We start from the raw sequence: 10,664 nt of genomic DNA, 5'->3' as shown, positions 1-10,664 counted from the left end.
ATCGGTATCTAGTCTGGGCTAGTTTCTGCAATACTAGCCAAGAAAAGAGGGGGGACAGAGATGATAAAATACTCTTTAGAGCTTTTTAAAAAATGTGACCCATAACTTAATTTTCCTTAACCTTTGCCCACTGCTAGACTTGATTTGTTACTGTCTGAGGGGATCACAAAAGGAAGGGGAATCAGAGTTCAATTCATAAGTAACAGAAAATAATAAGTAAAAATAGCTAAAGAAATTTGATTAACTCCTATAACTGAAAAGCTGAGAGGAGGTGGTTGTGACTTAAGGTTTGGCAGGACCCGGGGGCTCACATGACTCACCAGACCTTGGTCAGTCTGGTTCCATTTTTCTCTAAATCGAGACTTGACGTCCGACCCGCTCAGTAGTCTCAGTGCAAAAAGTTTCCCCTCCCAGTTGTTGTAGCAAAAGCCCAGGGGAAGCTCTCAGTGAGCAGACTGGGTCTTGTGGTGAATGGTTGCAGTTGGCCAGGTTTGAAACGTCAGCTGGGGTTGCAGGGGTGGGAACACTTTCCAAGTGACAGGACGAGAGGAGTGAGAGGTCATTTGCTCCCAAAAGAAAAAATAAGGTGTGATCAAAGGAAGTCTCAAGTGGGCGGGTTGGGGTGGGGGGGCAGACAGGCAAACTTCAGAAGGGTCAGATAAGCACCCTTGGGGTTCCAGAGGTGGGTTTCCTGTTCACAGATGGGAGAGAATTTTCCAGGCCTACCAACTGGTGTTAATAACCCAGAGCAAGCAAGCAAAAAAAACCAAAACCAAAAAACCAGTCTTGAGTCCAGAGGTGAACCGACCTGTGCCCGAGATAACTCAATTAGTAAGAGAGAGCCAGGCCTCACCCACAGACTTGTCTCACTGCTCCTGAATCCCAGGGACTGGAAAAAACACCTTCAGGACCAGGAATTATGTCTTGTGTCTGTGTTGGGGTCATTTGTGAGAATGGGGCGGGCACTGCAGACAAGTGCGCATGAGGGCTGGGCAGGGGAAAATACTATCCACTGAACGCTTACCACCCGCCTGACTGCACCGAGCTCCGTGCATGGAACCTGAGAGGTGAACTCCATTTGCACAGGAGGACACTGAGACACTGGGGTCACGGAACAGGCCAAGGTCGCACAGCTGATAGGTGGCAGGGCTGGGACCCGAGCCTTAATTTGCCCTGGAGCCCTTCTACTTTAACACCGGCCTGTAGCTCCTGCGGAGGGATGGAAGTGAGGCGGCAGGTGGCGAGTGAGAAATGGGTCCCCAGCGAGAAAATAGCTACACGGCAGGACGGGAAAGAGCAGCTGACACTGAGGACTGGGATGCCCTGGGGACCTGAGGCCCAGAGAGCAGCTGCTGCTCACATCAGCTGATTAAAGAGGAACCAGAAATCCAGATTTTTTTTAAAAGGCTGGCTCCCTGTTTTAAACAGATGGTAGGCAAAATAAAACAGGTGTACGGGCCGACTTCTGCCCTCAGCTTCCCAGCCGGTGGGGGAGGACCCGCTTTTCCGTGGATTGGTGCTGCTATCTGGTGGTGGAGTGGGGCAGGTAGCAAGCAGTGCGGGGCAAACATGTATTTCCAGCTGGGCTGGGAATGTCATGCAACTCCCCTCTGTGCTGGCTTCTTGCTAGAGCGGGTCTGGGCCGGGCTCCTATCTCCAACTTTAACTCCACCCCCTTGATAAACCTAAAAATTTCAAGCTACCCTCTAAACTTTTTTTTTTTTTAAGATTTTATTTATTTGAGAGAAAGGGTGAGCAGGTGGAGGGGCAGAGGGAGAGAACCTCAAGCAGATTCCTCACGGAGTGCGGAGCCCAACAATGGGGCTCGATCTCATGACTCTGAAATCATGACCTGAGCCAAAATAAAGAGTTGGACGCTAAACCGACTGAGCCGCCCAGGCGCCCCAGCCATTTTTAAATAGGTAAAGCCTGCGTAAGGTAAAGAGTAAGAATCAATATCGAAGGATCTAGAGCAGGGGTTGTCTGATAGCTCCGGGGACCCAGATCTGGTCCACCTGTCATTCTATGGCCCCATAAGCATTTTTTTTAAGTGGTTGAAGGGGAATGGGGGTTTAAAAAAAAAAAAGAGTATCCCCTAGCACATAGTTTAAATTTCCGTGTGATGGTCAAGTTTTCCTGGAATATAGCTACACCCATTCATTTGCATATTATCTAATACAGAGGCAAAGTTGAGAGACAAATGGCTGTCAAAGCCTAAAATATTATCTGGCCCTTTACAAATCAGCACCATCATCATCATCATCTAGAGTGAAGAGTAAATTGCTTCCACTCAAGTTCTCCACGCCCTCAGTTTCCCTTCCCAGAGGCCATTATCGCAACAAGACCCTTGGGAGTCCCTTGGACAGGCAGAGAGGCACGCCCGCCTCTGCTTTCACACCATAGGTAGAATATTACACACAGAGTTCCACACTTGGCTTTTTTTACTGTGTTGTGGAGACTGTGTTCTATCAATTGCTTCCTTCCTCTTTTTGACAGCTGTGTAACATTCCAACTTCAGAATGGACTTTGCTGTTTTAACTCATCTTCTGTTGGACACTGAAGTTGTTTTCAATCTTGGGTAATACAAACTGCTGTTTGTGCGCACGGGGGAACCTAAGTCTTTACTCACGAGGGCCAGTAGACCTGAGGGGTCAGGTCCTAGGAACCAAACTGTTGGACCCAGGATGTCTGTGTTCCATTTGGATAGCTCATAGGCCAAACTGCTCATCTAAACTCACAACTCTGGAGAGTGCCAGGTTCCCCACACCCTTGCCAACACAGTGTGTTATCAAGTGTTTTGTCCTTTGCCAATCTGATAGGTGGTTTTAATTTGCATTTCTCTTACTCTGTTTCACTGAATCTAATATATCTTTGATTCTAAGAAGAATCCTGATTCCAGAGATGTTTGAATGTAAAAATGTGCATCTTAGAATCACTGAAATGCAATGGGTTGAGTGAGATCGAGTATCTTACCTCATGTCCTTACTCTGTACATGTCCTTTTCCTATTTTGCTTGGGAAGCGGGATAGTAGTAGTGGTTAAGAGATTGGGGTTCAAACCCTGGCTCTGCCACTTACAAGATTGTGACTTTGGCCAAGTTACTAAACCTCTCTGTGGGGCGCCTGGGTGGCTCAGTGGGTTAAGCCTCTGCCTTTGGCTCAGGTCATGATCTCTGGGTCCTGGGATCGGGCTCTCTGCTTGGCAGGGAGCCTGCTTCCTCCTCTCTCTCTCTCTGCCTACTTGTGATTTCTCTCTGTCAAATAAATACATAAAAATCTTAAATAAATAAATAAATAAACCTCTCTGTGTGTCTGTTTCCTCATCTATAAGAAGGAGTAATGATGGTACTGAATGTATAGGGTAGTTGTGAAGATTAAATTAATTAATATATGCAAAATCCTATGTTCCTGGAACATAGTATGTGTTTGCTATGATTAACATCTTTTTTTTAAAAGATTTTATTTATTTATTTATTTGACAGAGAGAGAGAGATCACAAGTAGGCAGAGAGGCAGGCACAGAGAGAGGGGGAAGCAGGCTCCGTGTCAAACAGAGAGCCCAAGGTGGGACTCAATCCCAGGACCCTGAGACCATGATCTGAGCTAAAGGCAGAGGCTTAACCCAATGAGCCATCCAGGCACCTCAATTAACATCTTTCTTTTGGAGTGTTTATGCTTTTTTTCACCATGAGTTGCAAGGGCTCTTGATAATTTAGGGAAACTCAGCCTTTGGTTCTACCCACCCTGCCGCCCTCTGGTTCTTATTTATTTTTCCCACCACAAAAGTAACAGATGATACAAAATTCAGACAGTACAAAATAAAGTGTATAGGAAGAAAGTCAATAGAAACAATTCAGATGTCCATCAAGAGAGGAATAAATGGGTTGTACCATGACCCCCTACCCTACTCACTCCCATCCTCTTTGGGCTGTAGACCTCAGCAACTCCATCAAATGTTAGATAAAACATCTTAATCTACACTTCAGACACAGTCCAGAGGGACATAATTCTATATATGTGCCATGAAATGCCATTAGCAAACGTGTCTCACCCATCCCATCAACCACAGACCCCCTCCCCAGGCATTTGACTCTCCGTCTTCCGGATGCCCATGACCTTTCTTCCCCTGTCAACAATTTGTCCCCTTTACTTTCTGTAGTTTGTATTATAAATGCTATAGCAAGAGGTTGGGGGGTTTTCTTACCTATAAATTGGAAATACAAACATAAAATGTATACAATGTTACTGACAAGCTTGCTACTCAAAGTGTGATCTGTGTATTCCCTAGGCATTTGTTAGAAATCTCAGCACAAACCTCGCCCCCAAACACACACAGAACCAGAATCTGCATTTTTTCTTTTTATATTTTATTTATTTGACAGAGAGAAATCACAACTAGGCAGAGAGGAGGCAGAGAGAGAGGAGGAAGCAGGCTCCCTGCGGAGCAGAGAGCCTGATGCGGGGCTCGATCCCAGGACCCTGGGATCATGACCTGAGTTGAAGGCAGAGGCTTTAACCCACTGAGCCACCCAGGCGCGCCCAGAATCTGCATTTTAACAAGATTCCTAGTGATTTGTGTACACAGTCAAGTTTGAGGAGTATTGCTATAAAAAAAATAATCCTGTCGGTTTTATAAAAAGTGTATTGCATTTTATTTTTTTACATTTTGAATGTACTACTTATGCCTTTCACATCACAGAGATCCCCAAACTGCCCAGATGTTTTCCACCTTGTTGAGAAGAGTCTTTGAATGAACACTGTGGACAGTCCATGTCTGTGGCTCTTCACTGGGCACTGTGACAGCTATTAGGTATACCTTTTGACTGTAGGTAACAAAAACCCACCTTTAAGAGCAGCTGAAGCAATAAAGACTTATCTCATGTTTTAAGAAACTAAGTAGGGGTGCCTGGCTGGGTCAATAGAAGAGTAATTGACTCTTTTGGTCTCCTAGTTTTGAGTTTGAGCCTCATGTTGGGGGGCAGGGAAGGGGAGGGGAGGGAAGGGAAGAAAAGGGAAGGGAGAAAGGGAAGGGAATGAGGGAAAGGAAGAGAAAAAGGAAAAGAAAGGAAGGAAGGAAGAAACTGTAGGGAAACAGCTGCAGGATTCCTTCAGCAGCTCAACCATATCATGGGTGGTCCTACCTCCTGACATCTTTCTGTGGACACCTATAGTCCAAGTATAGGTTTTCTGGATCAGGATTGCCACAGCTCCAACCATCACAGCCTCCTTAGGAAAGAAGAATGTGGACCAAAAAAGCTTTCTTCTCAGCTATTCTCAAGGGAGGGAAACTTTCCAAACACGGCCTCTCTTCAACCCATTGACTAGAAAGAACTAGGTGACAGGCACACCCCTGGACCAATCTCTGGCAAAAAGAAATGGCCGAGCAAGGGACTGGCTCGGATTCACACCTGGAACTGGCCCTTGGGCCTCCCCGACAAAACCAGCTGCTGTGCGCACGCCGTCCACAGCGTGCAACTCACCCGCTCTCCGGACTCCCCACCTCCAGTCTTGCTTCTGCCCAATCAGTCTTCTCCAGGCAGCCGGGCTGCACTTTGTAAAAATGCTAACCCATCCATGCTTTGCTCAAAACCTCCCAGGCTCCACAGAGGAAACGACAGGTGCCCCAGGGTTAAGAGAAGTGAATTCCAAACCTTTTACTCCTTCCTTGTTATGTGACCCTGGAAAAAGCATTCTCACGTTTCCGAGCCTCAGTTTCCTCATCTGACAAATAGAGATGACAAAAGCTAACTTTGCAGGGGTCACCGAGGATTAAATCATAAGAAATAATAAGAAAAATAGTAGCTAATACTTATACAGCGCTCACTCTGTGTCAAGGCCTTTTGCAAATTCTTTAGTTCCATTAACCATTTCAATCTTCCCAACAATCCAATAAATCGGACTCTTGGCCACAGCAGCTGAAGCTACCGGCTCCAGCGCAAGGCGGAGATGGGGCGCAGACACCGGAGGAATCTGGCTCTGGGGACCGACTGGGACTTCCGAGAGAGGGTGGAGCCTCTCCGAGGAAGCATTGGCGCGGAGGACCACAACTCCCGGTAGGCTCCGCGACGCAGCCGAACTACAATACCCAGCATGCCGCCGGCCGTCAGGCTTACCTTGTTCCTCCTGTGAGGTCCTCCGCATGGAATTTGCTCTACTGTCAATTTTGCTTGCCGGAAATTCCCTACGAGAACCAAGGAATCTATCCGAGTAAACGTTTAGGAGCATCGTGGATAAGTGGCTTGCGTTTTCATCCTCACTTCTCCTGTTAGCTCCGAGTCTGTTTACTCATCTCTACAATGGGGATATCCCTAGAATTTGCTGCATCCAGTTGTGAGGATTAAAAACTGGATATGAGGGTTTGGCAAATATCAGCTGTTTCTAGTGTCCCTCCTCCCTCTATGCTAAAGGGTTTTACCAAAGCGTTTTATCTCTCCAGCAACCCTTTGAGGTGGCTACTATCACTCGTCTTTTCAGGAGGGGGTACAGATGCCAAGAGAGATTCAAATCTCTTGCCTGAAGTCACATAGCAAAGGGAAGGGTGAAAGAGCACTGGAATCCAGAAAATTTCACTCTAGAGGTGAGTCTTACTTTGGGAGTCCAAATGCTTCCCAGTTGTCACCCTATGGTTTACAAGGACCCAAAGTCCAGGGCAAATATTTTCTGTGTTTTTCAAAGATAAACTTGAATCGTGTGATACACAGATTTTCGATGATTCCCTGGTGCCAGTGCTGGGAAGGAGACACACGTGGCACTTGGAGAGTCAATTATAACTAAATTGGATCTGGAGAAATCAGGGAAAGCTTCCTGGGGGGGGGGGGGATGCTGGATCTGAGAACTGAAGAGTGAGAAGAGCAGGCAAAAGCCCTGAGGAGGGAGAGGGCATGTACTGCAGAGGACTTGAAAAGGGTCAGCAAAGGAGAGGTACAGGCAAGTCCCAGAGGTACAGGCTGTGCCAAGGACAGGGGAAAGAGGCACCCAGGGTGCAAATTTTAGGAAAGTATTCACTTGCAGGATCATACAGGTGCAGAGCTGAGACCTAAGAATAAGTTTCCTTAAATGAGGCTTAAGTGAAAGCCCTAGATATCTCAGTGGCCTCACTGGTCATGGCGCTAGGTCCACAGCTTTTGGTTAGGGTGGTTATCCACTGTGGTTTGCCCTGAAAAGTCCCGTTGTTCTGGCAAGATTATACTAGGTCTCCTTTCAATCTGATCATTATCTTTGTTGAATGCTAATTCTATGGCCATGCAACTTGGAGAGTCTGTATTTTATCAAAAGGAAATGGGGAGCCACTGAAAGATTTGATTGAAGGCAGTTTTGAGCAAATTTTGGCTGCCATAGAGAGAATGGACCATGGGGGCAAGAATAAAGGCTGCTGGGATCACCCAAGCAGGAGACAAGAGCAGCCTACCCTAAGTGGGAGAGAGAGATCGAGCTGAGAAATGCTTAGGAGGCACTACTGTCAGAACAAGGTGATGCACTGGGTGTGCTGGATGAGGGCTTCCCATTTCCTTTTCCCTCTGTACTCAAAGTCCCTGTCCTTCCTCTGCCAGTGTTCAGCAGTGTGACCTGGAGGCAGTCCCTTCACCTCTCAGCTTGTTTCTACATCCGTATCAGGGCTTCTTAGACCATTTATGATAAAGGAGCTGTCCCTTCTTGGATTTAACATATATTTGCAAATATGTGTCTGTAAGACCTTTGCACGTGCTGTTCCGTCTACCTCCTAATCATGCAGTCTCTCTTGAAAGGGGACCATTTTAGGAGGCCCTCCCTGACCACCCCGTTGCCCCTTCCCTGGTTTACTCTCTATCCCATCACAGTCATATTCTTTCATACTTCTTTGTTAACTAGCTCTCTATCTCCAACTATAATTTAAGCCCGTAAGAGCAGACTTCATTGATGTATATATATCCATTCCCAGGGCCTAGCACAGCATGTGGCATACAGTAGGTCTTAGTATTTTTTTGGATGAATAAATGGATTGATGAGTGAATGAATGAATGAATGAGTGAGTGAATGCTTTCCCTGGCATCTTAATGCCCCCAAACCAACCTTCTCTGGCTCGGAAGCATCTGGAGTGGGTTCAAATTCTGACTCAGCCACTTAACAGCTAAGTTTAGATAAATCGCTGAACCTCGCCTCCCCAGCTCAGTTTCATTTTTCACATTAATCCCTACCTGGTAGAGATACGACTAGATAGGAAAATGGCCGAAGCGAAACAGGAGATATTTTTTTAATGTTTCTTTTCTTCTGTGTCTTTCACAACCGCGTCCTCCCAAGTCTGATCACCCCAGCCTTTCTCATCAAGCACCTCAGTATCTCCTTCGCACCCCAGCCTGGAGGGACATGAAGATTGCTGGGCCCTCCCGCACGCAAATCATGTTTCCTTCCTCCGAAAAGGTAGGAAAAAAAACCCTCCCGGCAACGGGTCGCGGGGTCCGCGGAGCGGGCGTCAGCGGCGGCGAGTGCGCACGCGTGCGCGCCTGCGCAGAAGGGCTAGGGGACGGGTTGGGGGGGTGAAGAAGGGGCCGGCCTTCGAGCGACAGCGACGCAAGATGGCAGCCACCACGGGCTCGGGTGAGCTGGGGAGCCGGGCCCGGCTGGCCAAGGGGGCGCGGGCCTGGGCCAGGGACCAAGGACCCGCAAAGGTCCTTGCAGCGGGACCAGGATCTCTGCGCTGCCTCTGCCCGCTTGGCTCTGCGGTGGCTACCTGGGCGGCCTGAGTGGGGAGGAGGAGCAGGCGGTGGCCGGAAGCACGGGCGGGGGCCGGAGGGTCCTGTGGGCGGCGCGGCGGGGCCCACAGGCTCCCCCGGGCGGCGTGAGGGCCCGGTTGAGAGGAAGGACTGGGCCCCCAAGGCACTACTGAAGGGCCGGAGCTAGCGAGAGGCGAGCCTAGAGGCACTCCTGAGGATACCGAGGCTGGCAGCTCGGGGGAGTTCAAGTGGTCTCTTAGGGGATGAGAAGGGTCCCCCAAACGGATGAGAGTCCTTTACTGGATGCTAGAGGTCCGAGCCAGGGGGGAGCCTCAGGATGTCCGTTTGGCGGGGACTTCAGAGAACCCCTTAGGATGGATGGGAGAAGAAAACAGGATCTCAAGGGGTGACCGAGGATCCTCCATTGGTTAAGGGGACGGCTTCAGCGTTAGTTTGGGGGATGGGGTTAGCCGAAGAAATCTCCATGCTGATTGGAAAGGGGGCGTCTTGGGTCCCTGTTTTTTGGGGAAGAGGGATTAAGGGCATCTCTGCAGGATAAGTGAGAAGGGAAAAACGATCTCTTAGATTCCAAGAGGAAATGACCTCGTCATTATCAGGCTTTTATTTGAATAAACATGTTGGGTTTTAGGAGGCAAGCTCTGAGTGGAGTAGTAGTGGAAGCTTTCGATATTAGGTGAGGAACAGGTGAGCTAGGAGCCCTGAAGGTGTCTTGTCTGGAGCGGGAGGGTCAACTGATAGAAGCTCCAAGAAGTGAGAGAGAGTGGGGAAAAGCCCTGTTTCAGAGATTTTTCTTTTAGAGGAGAAAAAATCTCCTTCTCTTTTGGATGAAGGAAGCATAGCCTAGAAGTGTCTGTTTTAAGGAGATTGTCGCTCCATAGCATTCCTTTGGATGTTGGTGAAAGATATGTGGGTTCAGCTCAGAAGATCCCCATCGAGTGGATGGGCATGGGGAGAGGAACAAATGAAATGAGAACTCTGGATGACTTTGGGGCAGGAATGCTGAGCAAACCCCCATCTCCAGGATGCGGAAGAGGGAATAAGGGAGCTACACCTTGGGAGAGGGAAGTTCTTCCAGTCCCTTGTAGGTTAAGGAAAGCAGCATTTTTTTTTTTTTTTTTTTGAAACTTGATTTCCTTACTGCACTCCTAAGATGGGCCAGAGGATCAAATCCTGAAGGGTCTGTTTCAAGAGTTAATATTCCACCAATGGGCATCAGGGGATGAACTTAGATGGCCTTCTTGAGGGGGCTGGGGTAAAGATGGGCTGGGGGAGATCCCCCAGAGGGGCCGATAAGGCAAGAGAGATTCTGGAAGTGCAAGTTTTGGGGGAAGACTGAGTGTCCTCCTTATGGCGAGGAGGCTGAACCCTGAGGTACCTTGCAGTGATGTTGGCCAAGGAGGTCCTCACAGACAGGGTGACGATGGGTGACCGCTGAAGAAGGAAGGGCCACCAGCCTAGGTGCTGAAATCCTCTGGCTGGTTAAGGCCCTAGCATCAGCACTGTTAGAAGAAGCTTGGTGACCTAAAGGGAACAGAGTGAGGGGAGTCCCATCTTTCCAGGATGTTGCTCCTGCCATATCCCAAGGAGCCAGCCGTGTCTGTTAGAGTGGCAGTAGAATTGGCTGTAGGGGATCAGACTAAAGTGACCTGTCACAAGCAGTGGAGTCCCCCATGATGGATAGAGGAGATCACATAGCCTTTTCCTAGATTTTGGTTTTAGCTGGAATAGTGCTGAGTCAATTCATGTTTTAAGATACTGACCCAAAGGAGAGAGGCTGAGTCAGGCCAGACTGCTGTGGGAAACTTCTCACCATAATAGCACCCCTGCCAGGTTGCTATGAAGTGGGGGTACAGTGTGCCTGTGGCAGCCAGCATTATGGTCATACTGCAGCTCAGCCCTGTTTGCAGTCACTTGAGATTGGCTGCCTGCAATCTGTTGTAACAGCTACTTAATTC

At 48.4% G+C, this 10,664-nt stretch overlaps 1 protein-coding gene across 1 annotated transcript in view; it reads left to right on the top strand.

The window, feature by feature from the left end:
• The first annotated feature begins 8,509 nt into the window (after positions 1-8,509).
• The window catches only part of UBE2V1 (ubiquitin conjugating enzyme E2 V1), a 31,266-nt gene continuing 29,111 nt past the window's right edge, over positions 8,510-10,664 (top strand). Inside the window, exon 1 of the mRNA XM_045980602.1 lies at positions 8,510-8,572. Coding sequence (XP_045836558.1) covers positions 8,551-8,572 — 22 coding nt within the window. The 5' untranslated portion in view covers positions 8,510-8,550. The remainder of the gene's footprint in view (positions 8,573-10,664) is intronic.

The sequence above is a fragment of the Meles meles genome, chromosome 16, assembly GCF_922984935.1.
Source record: "Meles meles chromosome 16, mMelMel3.1 paternal haplotype, whole genome shotgun sequence".
NCBI classification, from domain to species: Eukaryota; Metazoa; Chordata; class Mammalia; order Carnivora; family Mustelidae; genus Meles; species Meles meles.
This window is presented reverse-complemented; position numbering and strand designations above follow the sequence as displayed.